The following is a 21563-nucleotide window of genomic DNA, read 5'->3' on the forward strand; positions in this document are numbered from 1 at the left end:
CATATCTGAGAATATGGCAAGAGAAAAGGTTTCCTATCCTACTGAGTTACCTGGTATAATGTTGACCTTCTTTTAATTGCCCTATCAGCAAAACTCATCCGAAATATATTTCTAATTGCTACACATCAAAAAAGGAAAAATGCTACTTTTCTTTTTATCCCAGAACAGCAATCAAATACCTGAAATAAGTAAATTTCATGGATCTGATCTAAAAAAATCCTTAGATTAATACAATAATAAGGCAACAAACCTTCCTTTAATAAATGAATTGCTTTAAATATTTTGTCATAATCTCAAGTATTACTGAACTTAAAATCCATGAAATTCTGGATGCAAAGTTTTTTGATGCAATGTGCATTACTGCTGAGGGATATATTTTAGCTTGAGATAAAAGTGGATTGATGCACAGAGTTTTAAATTCTGGTGGCAAGCAAATACTACTAGTTCGGCATGATAGTGAAATATTTTATCAGTGTGTCTCACTGTATATATATATATATACACAAACCTGATTAAGTTAGGTATGCCCACTGGTAAATATTTATTAATAATATCCAATATAAAAAAAGGTTTCTCTACATTTTTAATATAAAGAATGAATCAAGGTATCAACAATTATATTTATCACTATCGTTATCACAAACAACAACAATTATTGCTACCATTTCTAGAAATATTATTAATTCTAGAAATCTAGAAATAGTATTCTTCATGAATACTATTTCTAGCTAAAAGATTTTGCAATTGTATTTCATTCAACCATAATGTGAAATAACATTCATTAATTATATTAGCACTGCTGCTACTTTCAGTAAGTAGAAAGAAGAGTGAGTAACTTTTCTTTTTCTTTTTCCTTTTTCTGAATCTTGAAGTAAGCAACCAGCCCACTAACTTCCTAAGGTAATTAAATAGTTGGGATTTATGTGTAAATAAAAAGAGAACACAAAATATAATCAGGGAGTGTCTAGATTTCTATTCGTTTTAATTGCTAGCCTGGGGAAAAATAATAAAATTCACACACATAAATAGAACAGCAAACAAATTAATCTGAACAAGTATCGCTTTTGGTTTTGGGTTGGTTTTTGTTTCAGCTCACAATAATTTTGATTTCGGTTTCATATTACCATTTTCAGTTTTGGTTTTAGCTCACTATTTTGGTTGATTTCTGCATGTTTTAACTATCTCTACGATGGTTATTAATAGTTGTGAATTTTTAATAGTGTAAACAAGTTGACAATAGTAGTGTTTTATTCATTTTCTGTAAAATGGATATATCTCCAAGAAAGCATTCAAAAATATGTACTCTTCCTCAGCATGCATCCATGACTAAAAGACAAATTGCCAATGAATGTGGTGTTAGTTTGGTTACTGTTAATGTGATTTTAAAGAGGTTCAGGGAGACAGGTACCTTTTCTCCTAATATTAAAGGAAAATGTTGGAAAAAGGAAAAGCAAAATAAATCCAAAATTGTCTGCAGTAGACTTAAATAAAGACTGAACAGCTGGTAGGATTAATGTTTCTGACATGACAGCCTGTCGAAGATTGCTGGAAGCAGGAAGGACTGTCCACAAAAAAGAAACAACTCTTGATGAAGGCTATGCAGAAAAAGAATGGGCAAAAAGTTAGAAAGATTGCACTGCTAGGAAGTGAAAAAAGGTCATATTCTCAGATGGAGAACCACTAATCAGAGAGAATGACCATATGGTTTTGACTTGGAAAATGAATAGACATGCAGGAGTATCAAAGAGACGTATGTGGAATTATAAAGTAGGTGATTATAATAAATCTTAGAGATCAACTTGGAGAAGTTTCATGGAGGGAGGGAATTGGAAGGACGGGGGGTATCAGTAGTGCTTAGAAAATTATGAAGGAATATTTGAAGGAAATTATGAAGGAAAATTATTCCACGAGTGAAGAAGAGGACAAAATTTGGAGTAAAGTGGATGACAAACAATATTAAACAGAAACTGCATGCAAAAAAGAGGCTATGGAAGAGATATAAGGAGACAGGTGAAGAGAAGATGCATGAAGAATATAAGACACGGGCCAGAAGAGTGACTAGTATGGTAAGGAAGGCGAAACTGGAATATGAGAAAAGATTGGCCCTTAGATCCAAGGAAAATCCTAGGGAATTTTTTAGCATTGTGGCCAGCAGGAGGAGAAATGACTGTAGAATAAAAATGGGAGAGGACATAGTGGAATTGTTCAATGATTACTTTATTGGAGTGTTTCATCCTGGAGGAGTCAATTTGAATACTAGAGGGATATGGCAGGTTCGAGGTTTAGAGATGCAGGAAGAGAGTGTTTTCCAAATACTGAGTACTCTGGATGAGAGTGAAGCTGTGGGATTGGATGGTATTTCACCACGAGTTTTGAGAGAATGTGCTAGGGAACTGACAGCTCCATTGACCTGGCTTTTCAATGAATGTCTGGCTGTGGGAAAGGTGCCCAAGGAATGGAAGGAAGGTAAGATAGTGCCATTGCATAAGGGCAGTAGCAGACTGGAAGTGTCTAATTATAGGCAGTTTGTGTGTCATCAGTAGTAAGATCTTGGAGAAAGTAGTGAGGGACCATATGCAGCACTGGGCAGATGAGGGTAATGTTATCTGTGAGAGTCAACATGGATTTGTGAAGGGAACTCTTGTTTTAGCAATATGCTAGCCTTTTATAATAAAGTTTCAAGAGCATTAGAAGAGGGACAGGCATATACTGCCATTTTCTTAGACTTAGCAAAGGCATTTGACACGGTGCCACATGATAAGCTGATATTCAAGTTGCAGCACATGAGTCTGGATGTCAGATTGTTCAACTGGATTCAGGATTGGCTGTCTGATAGGTATTAGAGAGTTGTGCATGGTGGAGCAATATCAAAGAAGCAGAAGGTTACAAGTGAGGTTCCACATGGCTCAGTACCAGGACCTATATTGTTTAACCTTTATATCAATGATGGATTGCAAGGGGATATTCAGTTGTTTGTGGATGATGCAAAGCTGGGAAGGGTTATTAGTAATAGTGCAGATGTGGAAGCCCTGCAAGAGGATTTGAATAAGCGAGATGGATGGGCAAATGAATGGGGGTCTCAGTTTAATGCAGCAAAATGTAAGGTCTTGAGGTTTGGAAAACATTGATGGGATGCCGCATACTCTATGGTAGCAGTTATACTGGAGGAAGTTGGGGAGACAAGAGATCTGGGGTTGATGATTGATAAACCTAAAGTTTAGGGGACATATTGCAAAGGTTGTGAAGGTAACACAGAGGATTGCTGCAATTATGAGAAGGACACTGACCTGCAGAGATAAAAGGGTTATCATTCCATTGTATAAGACTCTGATCAGACCACACCTAGACTACTGTTCTCAGATTTGGTCCCCAGGATTTGAAGGGGATAAATTAACTGTGGAAAGGGTACAAAGGCAGATAACAAAGATGGTGTCAGGACTATACAATGTTAGTTATGAGGATCAGCTGCGATCCTCATAACTAACATTGTATAGTGTGGACTGCAGAGGTGATATGATTGAGACTTTTAAACTGTTGAGAGGTGGTTACAGGATTGACATTGAGGAGTTCTTTGCCTTAGTTGAACAGTGGGAAGGAGTCATGACAAGGGGCCATCCCTGGAAGTTATGAAAGGAAACTGTGAGAAAGAGGGTGATGAGTGGTTTCTTTGCATGGAGGGTGGCTGAACCATGGAATGCATTGCCTGATAGAGTGGTGAGAATGGTCAATGTGTTTAAGGAGTAGTATGATAGACTTTGTATTTCCTAGGAGGGACCTTCCTCGATGAGTCTTGATAGACTTGTGTTTCTTCGAAAGGACCTCCCATGATGAGTCTTTTGACTCCATGGAGGCCTGAAGAATAAAACCCAGTTAAAAAGATGTTCTGGGATTGTTTTACACATGATGGTCCAGAATTACTTATGCCTGTTGATGGTAAGATGAAAATAACCAATATATAAAAATATTGGAGAAAAGAGTCATCCCACAGATCCAGAAAGACAAAGCACTCATCATCCAACAGGATCTTGCTCCATGCCACACTTCAAAAAAGTGAAACAGTTCCTCAAAAATCACAACATGGAATTGCTTGATTGGCCAGGTAACTCTCCTGGAATTAACCCAATAGAAAATTTTTGAATCATAGTGAAAAAGAGACTTCGAAAATTAAATTGTGATACATAGGACAACTTAATACAATCCGTTATAAAAGTATAGTTTCAAGATGCAGAAATAAGAAAATGTGTTCTACATTGGTAGAGTCCCTGCCTAAGCAAATTAATAAACTTATTAAAAACAGAGGAGCTCTCAACTGAACGTTATCAATTGTTGTTTCAATATCAACTCTTTCATAGCTCATCAAGAACAAATTTACAAAGCAAACTAACACAATTTGCAAAGTTAACTAACATTTGACAAATGAAAGCAAAACATTGTAAGCAATACAGGATGGCAAAAAAAAAAAAAAAAAAAAAGGAATGCTATATTATGCTAAGTCAATATTTATTTTTTTTTTAAGTATGAGAAGTTTGCTTCTCAAAATATTTTTAGAAAAGAAGAACAATATAAATTAGAAGAATGTGTTATCAATTCTCCAGTGACATTATACTGAAGTATTTATTATTATTATTGTTATTATTATTATTATGTGACACCTCCAAGGAGTCCAAAGACTCGTATCAAGGTAGGGCACCTGGGCACCTACTCTACAACTCTCCATCTCCACCAACTACCCCAACATCATCATCTATACCAATGCCATGTACTGCCCACCACCACCACTAGCATTTTCACAGACAATCACAAACATCCATGCCCATGGTGGGATTCGAACCCGCAACTTTTTGGCTGGATAACAGATACGCTAACCACTTGACCAACCAGGCCAGCATTTGATGAAGTAATGGAGTATTTTACTTTTCAATGCCTGTGAAAAAATTTTAAGAGAAGCATTCTGGACCCCTTGAATCCCTCTGTAGTACTTTAGATGAATATGAAGGTTCACTGAAATTACATGACATCCAAACTCTCAGTTCTGGAATGGGACAGTTGGGGAGCGGGGAGTGAGAGAAAGAGAGAGAGAGAGAGAGAGAGAGAGTGTGTGTGTGTGTGTGAGGGAGAAAGAGAGACAGAGAGAGAGATGAACAAGATGGTCATTTTAAATAATCTGATGTTAAAATAGGTTCAGATAATCATGTAAAACTACTAGACACCTGAATGACCAATTTTGAATATTAAGACAAAGTTTGGAAAGGTCAAATAACCGAAATGTTGGATATTGTTATTATTATTATTTTGGTAACCTCCAAGTAAACAGAAGTATGGAATTTAATAGATTAAATAAAGTCTGCTTAGATTTCCATAAGTGTTATTAGATTCTATATAGTTAAATATCAATAATTCTAATAATAATAATAATAATAATAATAATAATAATAATAATAATAATAAATGAAGTAATGAAAAAATAATAAATAGTAAATGAGATCCAAAAATAAATAATAAATGATGATAAATAAAATAAATTATCGTAAATTAAAAAAAAAATCAGACCAGAATATTTTCCATTCAAAAGTAATTTCAGATAATTTTAAGTCCCATAAATAACTGCTTGGTAACTGATTGACATTATTTCAATTCCATGGCAAAGATAAAAACTTTTAATACATTTTAAAATGATAAAATTAAAATCCATTTAAAATATTACAGTGAAAAGTGAAAGTGGAGACAGGAGTGCAGTTTGTTAATGTGTGAAATGAGATTGAGGGACGAAGTGAACTGTATGGGAGCAATGGACTGCATTTGAGTGGTTATGGTGCGAGTCGCTTGGAGAGACTGCTCCTGGAAGGTAGAAAAGTGAGTAGAGTGAGAGAGAATGAATCGGATCAAGAGGGAAGTGATATGGAAGAGCAGGAGAGTAAGACAGGAGAGATTGAAGAGATGGTTATGAATGAGGAAGTGAGTGGTATGAGTATAGAAAATGCGAGAATGGATGTGCAAGAGGAGCAGGGAAATGGGGAGGATCAGGGTGGACAGTGGTACACAGCATAAGAGAGGTGGATGCTCCAAGAGAAGGTGAGAGCATGTGCAGACAGGAAAGAAATGGGATGACATGGGATCAAGAGGAAACAGTTGGAATTGAAAAGGGTTTTAAAATGAATAAACAGAAAGGGAAATGGCTCCAGTCGAGCATGGAGAGATCACATTGAGCAGATGGTATCAGTGGAACTAGCTGTAGATTCAGAAATGAGCTGTTGTGTTTGTATACAAATGCTAGAAGTATAAGAAGCAAGGCAGATGAAATGGTTGCATTAATTGGGTCTGTTCATCCAAAGATTGTCAGAATAAGTGAGACATGGTTGGAAGAGGACGACATCCTGGCAGGAATAGAGATGAAAGGGTATGATGTGTTTCATGAGGATAGAAGGGGTAAAAAAAAAGGGGGGGGGGAGTGCTATTGATGATAGAGAAAGAGTTATGTCCATACAAACTAGAGATGCAAGAGGGAAATAGTGCCAGTGGTTTTGAGACAGTATGGTGTGAGATAGAGGTCAATGGAATCAAATACTTGGTTGGATGCTGTTATAGACAAGATAATGTGGATGGTGGTGATAATGAAATGTATAATCAAATTAGCCAAGCAAATAAGAAAAGGGTGATCATTATGGGCGATTTTAATTATGGCAATATTGACTGGAATGATGAGATAGCAACTGGAAGTAAAGAAAACGAGTTCCTTGAGAGACAGTATGTAACAGAGGGCACGCGAGGATTGAGGATCTTGGATTTGGTCATCTCATCAGAGGATGTAATTATAAATGAGGTGGCAAATTATCCATCAATTGGTGAGAGTGACCATGAGGTGATTACCTGGGTGGTTGCCAGCAGTGTGAGGACCACTGTGAGTAAAGGGTATATGTGGAACTACAAGGGGGGGGGGTGATTATGAAGAGCTCAGGAGACAGCTTGCAGGTTTAAAATGGAATGAAGAGTTAGCTGGAAAAGAGATCAATGCAGCATGGGAGATTTTCAAAAACTATTCAGTAGATGCAATGTCTAAATATATTCCAAAGGTGAGAAGGTTAAATAAGGTAGGTGTCAGATGGATGAATAAAGAGATTAAGCATGCGATACAGAGAAAAAGGGCATTGTGGAGGCAGCATAAGAGAAGTGGAAGTAACCAATTTCATGAGGTCTACAAAGACCAGGCAAGAAGGGTGACTTGGTTGGGGAGATCATGTTGGAGGCTTAATGGATTTTTTTACAACACTCAAAAAGAATTAAAATAGAATTTAATACTTCCTATATTTCGTCCTAGTCACTAGGACATCTACGGGGATTACAAAAACAATTAATGTAACATATACACAAATAACAAACAATACTAAGCCCAACCACGTGGGTGACACTAAAGTCCTATCTAGGTAGAGCGCCCTCTAAGGGCAGTAGTACGTGGCCTGGAATGTAAGGTGGGAATTCTGGTGATGAGTGTTTCCCAAATCTTCAGAAGCTTAATGCAACCATATTTATTGAGATTTGGTTGGTTTTTGAGAGCTGCTGCTGCTTCTAAGAAAAGTCTCTCTTTCTTGAATTTGCTGTGGTGGAGCATGCTGGTTTCCTTCCATGATACCCTGTGGGTGGTGTCCAAAACATGGTCAGCCAAGCCTGAATGGCCATAGTTGTGTTTGAAGATGTAAGACTTGTGTTCCTCTAGACGGATGGATGCTGATCTGCCTGTCTGTCCAAAGTACGCCAGCTTACAGGAACAGAGTACTTTGTAAACTCCAGGCAGAGAGAGAGGAGGGAGCTGATCTTTCGTAGAATCGATAAGGGTAGCCAATTTGCGGTGGGGCTTATATGCTGTGTGTAGATTGTACTGTTTTAGTATCTTGGCTATTTTTTCGGATGTGCCACGGATGTAGGGTATGGTGATGGCATTTTTAAATTCTTGTTGATGAGAAGGACGGGGAATGGGGGAGGAGATGATTATTTTTTTGATACTGTGATCACTGTAGCCATTGGAGAGGAAAGTGCTGTGTATGTGGTTAAGCTCAGTAGTGAGGGTGGTTCCACTGGAACAATGATTGTGGGCTCTCTTGGTAAGAGTTTTAATAATGCCATATTGTTGAGAGGGGTCATGGTGGGAGAGTTTGTGAATGTATCTGCCTGTGTGTGTGGGTTTTCTGTATACGGTGAAGGTAAGTGTATCATTAGGCAGGCGTGTGATTAAGGTGTCTAGGAAGGGTAAACAATTGTTCTTTTCCTTTTTCATAGTGAACTGGATTCTTGGATGTAGACTATTGAGATGACTGAGGAAGGAGTCTAACGTGTCTGGGCCATGAGGCCAAATAGAGAACACATCATCTATATATCTTAGCCAGATAGAAGGTTTGAGTGGGGCTGAGTCTATGGCTCGTTTTTCGAAATCTTCCATATAGAAATTGGTGGGGGGGGGGGAACCCATGGCAGTTCCCTCTATCTGCTTGTAGATTTTGTTGTTCCAAGAGAAATATCCAGAGTTAATGGCAAAGGAAAAGAGATCTAAGATGTCAGAGGGAAAAACGTTTTCTAAGAGAGATAAGGTGTCAATTAAGGGAATATTGGTAAACAAAGAGGAGATATCAAAGCTTACCAATATGTCTGTCTTCTTCAAGGTTAAATTTTCTGTGAGGGCTTTAAAGTGGGTCGAGTTTTTTATATAGGAAGGGGACCTTCCGGTGAGGGGGATCAGAGATATTTTGTTACTCACTGTTTCTTGGTTACATTACATCAAAATACCTGGTCATGCAAAAGAATTTTTAAATCAGATACCATGGTAACCACACTTCCATACGTTTGATATTGTGTCAGTCTGGAAATGACACCATGCCTCCCTAAACATTCTGTGTATTCTTTTGTCAGCAAATATACACAAACAGTTTTTGTAAAATGTTCGTAAATGTTCCAAAATAAAGAATCTTTATCGAACTGGATAAAATCTTGAAATTCTAATTTTACCATTGATGAATTTAAATGATTAGCGATAATTTTTCCCAACCTACTACTAAGATATGTAGATGATGTGTTCTCTATTTGGCCTCATGGCCCAGACACGTTAGACTCCTTCCTCAGTCATCTCAATAGTCTACATCCAAGAATCCAGTTCACTATGGAAAAGGAAAAGAACAATTGTTTACCCTTCCTGGACACCTTAGTCACACGCCTGCCTAATGATACACTTACCTTCACCGTATACAGAAAACCCACACACACAGGCAGATACATTCACAAACTCTCCCACCACCACCCCTCTCAACAATATGGCATTATTAAAACTCTTACCAAGAGAGCCCACAATCTTTGTTACAGTGGAACCGCCCTCACTACTGAGCTTAACCACATACACAGCACTTTCCTCTCCAATGGCTACAGCGATCACAGTATCAAAAAAATAATCAACTCTTCCACCATTCCCCGTCCTTCTCATCAACAAGAATTTAAAAATGCCATCATCATACCCTACATCCGTGGCACATCCGAAAAAATAGCCAAGATACTAAAACAGTACAATCTACACACAGCATATAAGCCCCACCGCAAACTGGCTACCCTTATCTGTTCTGCAAAAGATCAGCTCCCTCCTCTCTCTCTGCCTGGAGTTTACAAAGTACCCTGTTCCTGTAAGCTGGCGTACTTTGGACAGACAGGCAGATCAGCATCCATCTCTCTAGAGTAACACAAGTCTTACATCTTCAAACACAACTATGGCCATTCAGGCTTGGATGACCATGTTTTGGACACCACCCACAGGGTATCATGGAAGAAAACCACCATGCTCCACCACAGCAAATTCAAGAAAGAGAGACTTTTCTTAGAAGCAGCAGCAGCTCTCAAAAACCAACCAAATCTCAATAAATATGGTTGCATTAAGCTTCTGAAGATTTGGGAAACACTCATCACCAGAGTTCCCACCTTACATTCCAGGCCACGTACTACTGCCCTTAGAGGGCGCTCTACCTAGATAGGACTTTAGTGTCACCCACGTGGTTGGGCTTAGTATTGTTTGTTATTTGTGTATATGTTGCATTAATTGTTTTTGTAATCCCCGTAGATGTCCTAGTGACTAGGACGAAATATAGGAAGTATTAAATTCTAATTTAATTCTTTTTGGTATTGTAAAAAATCCATTAAGCCTCCAACATGATGTCCTCACAGCACTTAAGCCTCTACACATGTATTGGTTGGTGAGAGTAGCTAAAGAGAGGTATGAACAGCAGTTAGCTAATGAAGCTAAAAAGAATCCTAGGGAGTTCTTTCGATATGTAGCCAGCAAAAGAAAGAATAATTATGGAAGGATGACATTGATTGGAGGATATGGTATAAAGACAGCTGTTGCAGAATGTGTGGTGGAGATACTTAATGAGCAGTTCATAAAGGTCTTTCAATCTTGTGAATTTGACTACATGGAGAGATTCAGTGATGAGGAGAGAGAGTGACTGTAAGTGAGCAACAGGTGTATGGGGAGTTGAGTAAACTAGATGTTAATAAGGCTGTGGGACTTGATAATATACCACCACATATTCTGAAGGAATATGTCAGGGAGTTGACACCCGCCTTGACATTTTTTTTAATAGAAGTCTTGCACTCGGTCAAGTTCCTAAGGAGTGGAAGGAGGGCAAGATTGTGCCACTTCATAAAGGAGGTGATCAAATTCAAGCATCAAACTATAGGCCCAACTGTGTGTCAGGTGTTGTGGTTAAGTTGTTGGAGAAGCTTGTGAGAACTAGGATCCAGAGTTGGGCTGACAACAATGGTATTATCTTTGATAGACAGCATGGATTTGCTAAAGGGAGGTCATGTTTTAGTAACCTACTTACTTATTACAATAAAGTGACTGCTTCCTTGGACAGAGGAGAAGGATACACAGTAATATACTTGGATTTCGCAAAGGCTTTTGATAGAGTACCTCATAATAAATTGATAGTCAAACTAGAGCAGATGGGGTTGGATATTAGATTAGTGCATTGAATTGGATACTGGCTATCTGATAGGTATCAACAAGTTGTGTATGGCAGAGCGATATCCAGGAAAAGGAAAGTCACTAGTGGAGTGCCTCAAGGGTCTGTTTTAGGGCCATTACTGTTTAACTTGTATATTAATGATATAGGTGAAGATTTGGATGTAGATATTCAGTTGTTTCCAGATGATGCCAAGTTGGGATGAACCATGAAGAGTAGTGAAGATGTTGTGGCCTTACAAGAAGACTTGAATGAATAAAGCGAGTAATTGGGCACGGAAATGGGGATGTGAGTTCAGTGTTATAAAATGTAAGGTTTTGAAATTTTAGAAAACAAAGATGGGATGCAGAATTTATGCTTGGTGAGGATATATTGTTGGAGGTAGAAGAAATAAGAGATCTGGGGTGATAGTGGATAAGGATCTGAAATTTAGGGGAAACATAGCCAAAATCGTGAAGATAACACAAAGGCTTCTGGGAATGATGCAGAGGACACTGACGTGTATTCCTTGTATTCCTTTGTATAAGGCTTTGATTACGGAACACATGGATTATTGTGCCCAGATTTGGTCAACTGGTTTTCAGAAGGATGAAGAGATGTTGGAAGGGGTCCAAAGGCGACCGAATAAGGTATGTCGAGTATGAGGAAAGATTGAGAAGATGCAATTTGCAGAGACTGGTGGACAAGAGGAAGAGGGGAGATATGATAGAGACCTACAAGTTGGTAAGAGGTTGTTATAGGATCAATGCTGGAGAAGTTCTACAGAAAATAGTGGAAGATCGGGGAAGAACCAGAGGTCATCTCTGGAAACTGTATAAAGAAAGTGTGAGTAGGGGAGTGAGAGGCAGGTTTTTTTCGTGCGGAGTTGTAAATGATTGTAATACCTTGCCTGAGAGCGTGGTGTCTCCAAGGAGTTTGAATGTGTTCAAGGCACGGTATGATGAGCTGTGTGTGTGTGATAAGGACCTCCCAGATGAGTCTTTGACTCCATGAGGTCTTAGAGTAATAATAATAATAATAATAATAAATTAAATATATATATATATATATATAGATAGATAGATATACATAATATACCATCAAGATGAGTATGCCAGTCAATGCATGTTATCTTTTTTCTCTCTCCTTGTTGCAAATAGGTAAAAGACTGGAATTTCTGAAATAACATTAGTATGATGATAAATAAAATAAATTATGCTAAATTAAAAAAAAATTATACCAGAATATTTTCCATTCAAAAGTAATTTCAGATAATATTAAGTACCATAAATAACTGCTTGGTAACTGATTGACATTATTTCAGTTCCATGACAAAGATGTAAAAACTTTTAATACATTCAAAAATTATAAAATTAAAACCATTTAAAATATTAAAGTGAAAAATCATGTTTAGCTGTTTTCAGATAAATATAAATGGAGATAAAAATCATTACTGTGCGATCACAGATGTGAGACCCTCAACACTTCTGAGCATGTCAGAAGAAAGCAAATCCATTCTGATAATAGGGTAATCAATGCGCTTTGTGGGATGAGTGTTTATTATCATACGTCAGAAAATTAGCTTTTTCTTTTATGAAAATTCTAGTTTTTAAACTGGTAGTATAACAGTTGGAAACGTCATCATCATCATCATCATCAAATTCCTGCCATGTACCCTCAAGGGGTGTACAGGATATGACAGTACTAGATGAAAAAATTACATCATTACTAACTTTCTATCTACAATTTTCCTCCAAATCAGTCTGTTACTTGTCAAGACTCCAACATTATCAGATCTTATATTTCTATCGTCTAAGGCACTTTGTACCGTATCAATCCACCAATATCTTGGTCTTCCTCTGGGTCGTTTTCCTGCCAACCTGGTAGAGAACACTTGTTTTGCTAATCTTTCCTCACCCATTCTGTTTAGGTGACCATACCACCTGAGATCAGCTCTGGTAACACATTCCTGGATGCAGACAATGTCAAGTTCTTTCCTAATATCCTCGTTTTTAATATGATATTGCCATTGATGCCATCTGTTCACGCATCTAATCTTTCTCAGGACTCTCATGCCTGCAGTCTCTAGTCATTGGTTAAGTGTTTTACTTCTGACCCAGCTCTCAGATCCATAAGTTAAAATTGGCTTGAATACTGTCTTGTATACAGCTAATTTAGTGTTCCGACTAATTTCTCTCTTATTCCATATGAATTTATTCAATTGACTTCCCACCATACCAGCTTTGCTGATTCTGTTGTCTATTTCTATATTTAATTTACCATCTTCAGTAAAAATCGTGCCTAAGTAGCTGAAATGTTTTACTTGTTCCACAGCTTCTCCATTCACAACACAGTTGACATTTTCAATGATTCTGCCTATTTTCATTGTCCTTTTTATTGCTGACCTTCATACCATATCTATAACAACAGCTATTCAATTTAGTCAGAGAATCTTGCAGACTTGTAGCAGATTTATTTAGAAGTATAACATCATCCGCATAAAGCAAAGAGCTGACATTAACATCTCCAATTTTGATATCAGGTTTAATACCACTTTCCTTCATTATGTGATCCATATAGATAATGAATAACAGAGGGGATAATGTACATCCTTGTCTCAAACCAGATTTAACATTAAACTATCTTCCTGTACTTTCTTCAATTCTAACTGCTGACTTACAATTCAAATAAAGACTAAGTATTGCTTGATATAATGCCCCATTGACACCATATAACTGCAGCATATTGAATAGCTTCATTCTTGGCACCTTGTCATATGCCTTTTCCAAATCGACAAAACTTAGATACAGATCTTTGTTATATTCCCATGCTTTCTCGACTTATCGTAAAGTGAAGATCTGATCCTGACAGCCTCTATTTGGCCTGAATCCAGCTTGTTCTTCACAAAGCTTTTCTTCCACAATTCTTCTCAACTGTTTCTCAAGTATACTTGCAGAGATCTTGCCAGGAACAATCAGTAGGGAAATACCTCTGTAATTCTCACATTCAGTTTTATTTCCCTTTTTATATGTGGGTACTATGAGAGCTCTACTCCAATCATCGGGAATTCGTCCCTCTGTCAGGCTTTCTGAACTATGCAGTGCAGCCACTGTAAGACTTTTATACCACCATACTTCAGCATTTCTGGTCGAATATCATCTACTCCTGCTGCCTTTCCACATTTCAAGCCTTTGATGGCTTTTTCTTCTTCAAGTATGGATATGTATTACTGACTGCATGCCTGGTCAGTGTTTTTTTATCACTGTGCTGTCAGCACTGCTTGTTTCATTTAGCAGTTTTTCAAAGTAATTACTCCATACTTCAAGGATATCTTTTTCTCCTGTTTTCATGTCACCTTTATCATCTCTAACTCCTTTTACAGCACTCTCCTCCATTCCTGAGCTTCTTCAACAACCTCCAGAATATTTTGCCACCTTCTTGATATTTATTTTCTATATTCTTGCCAAAGTCCTCCCATGACTTTTGTTTAGCTAGTTTTACACACTGTTTAGCTTTTTTACATTTGTCTCTGTATTCTGTAAGAGTAAAAGCTGATTTATTTGCCAGGAACTTTTGATATGCTTTCTTCTTTTCCTTCACTGCCTCTTTAACTTCCTGTGTCCACCAGGGAGTTCTGATTTTTTTATCCTTGCACACAACCTCACCACATGCCTTTCTGGCAGAATCAATCAATGTTTTCTTCAGAGTTTGCCACTGAATCTCCAAGGTTTGATTCCTGTTCTCAAACTCTTTCATTTTCTTTTGAATAGTCTTTGTGTATTTTAGTCTACAGTTCACATCTGAGAGCTGCTCAACTTTTATTCGCTTTAAAACTTTCTTACATGTTATTCTTTTCAATATGAAATTCAATTTTATCCTGCTCAAGACTAAATAGTGATCACTTCCAATTTCAAATCCTCTGTACACTCTGGTGTCCTGCACCAGGCAGAAAACATCACTATCAACAATAACATATAGTCAATGAGACTTTTCTTATTCCTAGCCTCTTCTCTCCATGTGAATTTGTGCACATTTTTATGTTGGAACATGGTGTTAGTAATAACCAGTCCAGGACCTGAGCAGAAATCCAACAGATATTTGCCATTATTATTAGCTTTGCTCTTTTCTCCAAATTTTCCCAAAATATTTTTGTATGTCTCACAATCATTTCCTACTCTGCTATTTAGATCCCCAACAAGGACCAACTTTTCCTTTTTCATTGTGTCAGTTGCTTTTTCTAGAGTGTCAAAAAATTCCTCCACTTCTACCTTAGTAGAACCTTCTGTGGGACCATAGGCACAAATAAGTCTCATTGTCCAGTTCCCCATTCTCATATTTGCCCACATTACTCTACTTGAGACTGACTGCCATTCAAGAACATTAGCCTCGTATTTTGTGTTGAATACTATGGCTACTCCTTCTTTTCCTTGATTGTCATTGCCTGAATATAACATTTTGTATTTATTGCTCAGAAAGATCTCACCAGTTTTGGTCTTTTTTGTTTCAGTCACCCCTATTATGTCGATCTGGTACTTATCTAATTCCTCAGCTAGCTCCATTTCTTTGCCATTCAGGCTTCTTATGTTGATAGTACCGATCTTTAACTCTGGCAATGTTGAGTTGGGGTGTGTTTTCAGATTTGTTCCAGTAGATGACTTTTCGCTGTTCGCCCTGGTTCCCTGGCGAAAACAACGGGGATCTTGTTTAACCGGGCTACGCCCCAGCCGGCATGAAATTTTGTCATGTTGTACCATCATTTTTTATTTTGGTTTAACCAATAATAATACAATTTGGTTGGCTAAATCCCAAATTGCCAGCCCATCCTCGTTCGTTCAGTATCCAAGTAGATACCCAACAGGGTGCGCCACGAGAAGGTGAGGATTAGACATTAGGTCATAAGCCCTGGTCGGTTCTCCGCATTCCTTTAAAGGCTATGTGGAGGTCTCCTCTCAGTTATACAGCTTTGACCCTTAAGCACCCCACTTGGAAACTTACGTATAAAACATTTGATTTCATGTGTTGGTAACGAATTCGTACATCACTTTATTCTTTTCTCCCTTTCAACATGAATTGAACCTTCTTGGCACATTGCCAGTGATGGGCTCAGATCTCTGGTCGGACAATTACTTACTGTTTATAATTAATATAAGAAAAGCTATTTTTTGAATATATCTAAAATTTTGGTTCTAATAAATTTTAGATATACTCTATGGATAAAAATAAATAAGTTAATGTTTATAACAAATATTGCAAATGCCATTTTTTGTATTATTATTATGTTTAGTATCTGCCTTATATGGGGTCAAAGAACTAATTACAGGAGGTCCATACTCTCTCATGCAAAGTGAGCATCAAACCATGCCTTAAACCCATTCACACTTTCCATTCAAAGAACCTGCTTATATAGCTTTCAAGGATGGCCTCTTTTTCTTGTTCTATCCTTGTTTCACTGTACTCTATGAAAAATCTCCTCCACATTAATCTGGTAACAACCCCCTCACCAACTTATATGTCTCAATCATATACCCTCTCCTTCCATTCAGAAATCTCTGCAAGTTACATCCCTCGATCTCTCCTCATATTCTGAAATTCCATAGACCTGACACTGTCTTAGTGAGCTTCTCTGGACCTACTCGAATCCACCTTCATCCCCTTGAAATGTAGGTGACCAAATCTGCACACAGTAGTCCGTATGTGGCTTGATTGAAGCATTATACAAGAGGACCATAATCTGTTTGCTACTGTATATCAATGTCCTCATTCTTGCCTCCATTGTGATGTTCTTACCATTTTAGCATTGTGATCCCTAAACAAGTCTCTGTCCACCATCACTCCTAGATCTCTCACCTCTTCTACCCCCATCAAAATTACCCCATTAACTGTATATTCTTGCATCTCAACCTTGCCTACCAAGTTTCTAAACCATGCACTTTGCAACATTAAATTGATAGCTCCACTCACTTACCCATTCACAATGCCTATTGAAATCCTCCTGTAAGGCCACATCTGCTCTACTTTGCATAGTTCTTCCACAACTTTTCATCATCAGTAATGGCTGCATAGTTAACCTAGTCTCAATGTCAATACCATGCAAGTTAAACAATAATCATCTATCTAACTCACTACCCTGTTATCTAGTCCCACATGTTTCAATTCGACTACTAACTTGTAATATGGCAGTTTATCAACGACCATTGAAATATCCAATTACAACTGTATATACATCATTATCCAATGAATTTGTCACTTGATGTAATATAAGCAGATTCCTACATTCACAAATTGGCCTATAATTTGTAGTCTCTGCCTTATCCCCCCCCCACCCGCCTTTGTGAAGTGGAACAATTTTTATCACTTTCCACTCCTTTGGAACTTGTCCTGTTGCAAGACTCAGGTTAAATAGATATGCCAAAGGTGCCATAAATTCTCTACAGCATTTCTTCAGGATGTGGTTATATATTGTCAAGTCATACTGCTTTGTTAACAACAAGTTTACTTAATTCCATATATACCTCCTGCTCATTCACCATTCTTTCTCCACTCCAGCTTCTCATGATGTCATGTTCATCAGGATGAAATACACTTACACTGCTCAATGAATACTTCAGCTATATCCTCTTAATGAGTTAAAAATCTGCCAGTGTCATCCTACTCTATGAAAGATCTCCTTCACATTAATCTGGTAACAACCCCTCATTTATACCCTCTACTTCCATTCACAAAGCTCTGAAAGTTGCATCCCTCAATCTCCCCTCATATTCTGAAATTCCATAGACCTGACAACTATCATCCCTTCATAATCATAATTTCTTCTACTTCCCACATATTTTTATTATTACATAACACTTCCTGGGAGTCCAAAGACTCTTCGAGGGAGGGCACCTACTCCACAACTCTCCGTCTCCACCACTCAATCCACCAACTACAACTGCATTCATCATCTACATCAACGGCATCTACTGCCGACCACCACCACCACCACTAGTATTTCACAAACAATCACAAACATCCATGCCCACAGTGGGATTTGAACCCGCAGCCTTTTGGCTGGAGAGCGGATACGCTAACCACTCAGTCAACCATGCCGGCATATAGAAAAAAGTCACCAGGATTTTTAAATAGGATGTTCAATAATACTTTGTTCCTAACAGTTCAGGATATTAATATCAATATTAGGAGAATGAACTGTTAATACTACATGCTGCCTGTAAACAAACAAATATTTTTTAATGTGATTATCATCTATGAAAGTTTTTTTTTTTTGTGAAACCATAGTACATTTGTACTGTAGGTGGGATAAGGATTATTAATTTTTTTAACTTAATTTTATATATTTTTCTCACTATATTTTACATAGTCCTAAAATCCTGTACTAGAGGCCAAATGGTGGCACTTTTTCAAGCCACTTCAGGCCTCTAATAAGTGTTGTATAGTGGTCTCATGCCAGGTGATGAAGTTTTCTTTCACCTAAAGAAAATTGCAAACATCCATGACCACAGTGGGATTCGAATCTGTGACATGCTGGTTGGAAAACCACTTGACCAACCAGGCCAAGCGGTTTTCAAATGGCTACCCAGGTTCTTACTTATCCATTGCCAAAAAATAAGACTCCGGGTATATCTACTAATCATGAATAAGTCAGCCTGAAATGGAATAATCAATAATGCATTTTCTGTGAGCCTGACTCAGAGTTCATTAACAGAATGTTTACAGTTTAATATTTACCATACCTTTTCAGAAGTTTACATTTCTCTGTGTGTGTGTGTGTGTGTGATCAGCTGACTTTTCTTCTGTCATAGGGAATAAGCGAGGCCATTTTAGCCGTATCTAACTTTTAGAGACTGAGAGGAAAGTTCAATCTCCACCAGTAGCCAATCAGAGATAGTATGATTAACATTAAATGACATTCATATAATCTGAATATCATTATACATGACATTCAACTTATTGCAATACTGTTATATAGCAGCATATAAGTCCCAAATATAAAATGAAATTTTATATTTGGGACTTATTTGGGATGATTAACATTAAATTTGGGACTCATTTTATATTTGGGACGATTAACATTAAATGACATTCATATAATCTGAATATCATTATACATGCCATTCAAGTTATTGCAATACTGTTATATAGCAGCATATAAGTCCCAAATATAAAATGAAATTTACAAACATAATCCATTTGAAGCAGTGATTACTCTGTTGCTTTACTTTATCATTCCACAAATTTCTTAAATATCAAAATTATTCAATGATTTAAAACAAATTAATGAAAATAAGATTTAATTTTATATTACAAACCATAAAGTTTTCATTTTGTTTTGAAGATGACAAAAATTCTTCATCTCTCAAAGCTTCCCAGTCATCTTTAAAAATATCTGCTATTTCATTCAGCCGAAGAACTTCTTCTAATCTAGACATAAATTTCAAATATGAATTTAAATGCAAATTTATACATCTGTATAACTTAAAATATGATAAAATAAAGAGTTGTATTGTTGATATTAAAACTAATATATATATATATATATATATATATATATATATATATTTTTTTTTTTTGGTTAACTGGCTTTCAAATGTGAATGCTTGGAGCATAATACAACCTATTTGAAATAGGTTGTATTCAAAATAAGGTTAAGGAGTTTTTGGCACTGATTAGCACAACTTGGCCAAACATTATAGGTATTAGTGAGATGTGGTTGACTGAGGATGATAAGGTCATAGGAATAGGATGAAAGGGATTATAGTGTCAGAGAGGACAGAAGGAATGGGATGGGAGGGAGATTTGCTAATGTCAGCAGATGAATTAAAGCCAAAAAGAGTATAAGTACATCAGAAGACAGGGATTTATGGAGAAGTTTATTTGAGTCTCTAGTGTGAGGTAGAGGGCAATAGGACTAAATATGCAATTGGCTGTTGCTATAATCCAGGGGGTATATGGCAGAATGTAGATGACATGCATTCAAAAATTGGCATGATGAGTACAGGTCAAGTAATTATTATACAGGATTTCAATTATAGGGACATAGATTGGAAGGAGGAATGGTCACATGCAGGGAAAGAAGTGGAATTTATACATGCTGAGAGATACCCTTCATTGCGTACCTGAGTATGTAATAAAGGGGATATGCAGTATGCAGTTTGAGAGTGGTGGATCTTGTCATTGCATCAGAAAATTTAACACTAACCAATCTAGTTAATGCTAAAGCTAATTATAATTAGCTTTAGCCTTAAGCATGTTAATAATTATCTAAAGCCAATTATAATTAGTTTTAGCCTTAAGCATGTCAACAATTATCTAAAGCTAATTATAATTAGATTTAGCCTTAATTAGCTCTCATAATTATGAGAGGAAGCTGGCTGATGAGGCCAAGAGAAACCCAAAGTGCTGATGGTGAGGAAGTAACAAAACCAAACCAAATAGTTGAATTACTGAGTGAGCATTTTGCAGGGGTATACCATCTAGGTGGCGACGTTGCAATGCCAGACTTAACACTGACTGATAGGAGACAAGAGGTCAAAGAAACTGATGTGCTTAAAATGTTGAGAACCTCAATACGAACACAGCCATATTAAATGGCATATCGGCCCATATATTATGACAATGCGCAAGAGAATTATCAGCTCCTCTGACCAAGCAGTTTAATTTAAGCCTCAGTACTGGAAAGGTGAACAGACTGTGCAGACATGCCACTCACAGGCTTGTTTTGGACTCTACTCCTGAATAAACTACTTTCCAATATCTCTCCATCAACCACCCTCCTATTCATCTTACAACCCTATATCCATCCCCGTGTGCTGCAGTTTACTAATTAGAATTCCATGTGATATCCTGTCAAAGGCCTTTATGAAGTCCAGCAGTACACCATAAATCCATTACCTTTATCCAACTCAGCTGTCACTATTATAAAACATGAGCAAGTTAATGAGGCATGACCTATCCCTCACAAAAGTGAAGGATAGGTCATGTTGTCCCCCATACAGTATCCTATTTCCATCTATCCATTCCTGTATTTTGCTCTTGACCAACTTCTCCAATACTTTGACAACAACTCCTGATATGCTAATCGGTTCAATAATTTGCTACATTAGTCTTGGAGCCTCCTTGGGATAACCCAGAGCTGAGAGTTAGATTAAACAATATGGTCAGAGGTACTCACAATTCCCTTGCTGCTCCACGTAAACTCAAACTGGTATACTGTCCAATCCCACAGCTGTATTCGCATTAAGGTTCTGTAATATGCTATGCACCTCCATTTCATTTACCTCAGTTTCCATATAAGCCTTTGATTCTCTCATTCCTGCAATATCACCATTTGAATGATATACTCCTGCAAAGTGTTCACTTAGTAATTCTATTATTTTGAATGATTCAGTTACCTTCCTGCCAGTGGCATTCCTTACAAATCATTCTGCCAATATACATTGGAAGTTTATTTTGCACTTGGTTAGACTATAATAAATTTAGTTTAATCCTTTATCCAAGTGTAAGCAAACAAAGCTTGTGCCTGAAAATATCTTCAGGACTGAGGGAAGGTGGTACATCCCTTGGCAACTCGGAGCAAAGGTGGACCAAGCTCTC

The 21563-nt window shown here is 37.3% G+C and overlaps 1 protein-coding gene across 1 annotated transcript in view; it reads right to left on the reverse strand.

The window, feature by feature from the left end:
• Positions 1 to 19399, reverse strand: part of mmm (missing minor mitochondria) — a 375927-nt gene extending 356528 nt beyond the window's left edge. Inside the window, exons 1-2 of the mRNA XM_090411202.1 lie at positions 19280 to 19399; positions 12072 to 12150 (exon numbers count right to left, since the gene is read on the reverse strand). Coding sequence (XP_090267328.1) covers positions 12072 to 12150; positions 19280 to 19399 — 199 coding nt within the window. The remainder of the gene's footprint in view (positions 1 to 12071; positions 12151 to 19279) is intronic.
• Positions 19400 to 21563: the final 2164 nt, after the last annotated feature.

The sequence above is a fragment of the Typopeltis vanoorti genome, chromosome 21 (genome assembly GCF_054136105.1).
Source record: "Typopeltis vanoorti isolate ZY-2024b chromosome 21, IOZ_Tvanoo_1.0, whole genome shotgun sequence".
In the NCBI taxonomy this organism is placed as follows: domain Eukaryota; kingdom Metazoa; phylum Arthropoda; class Arachnida; order Uropygi; family Thelyphonidae; genus Typopeltis; species Typopeltis vanoorti.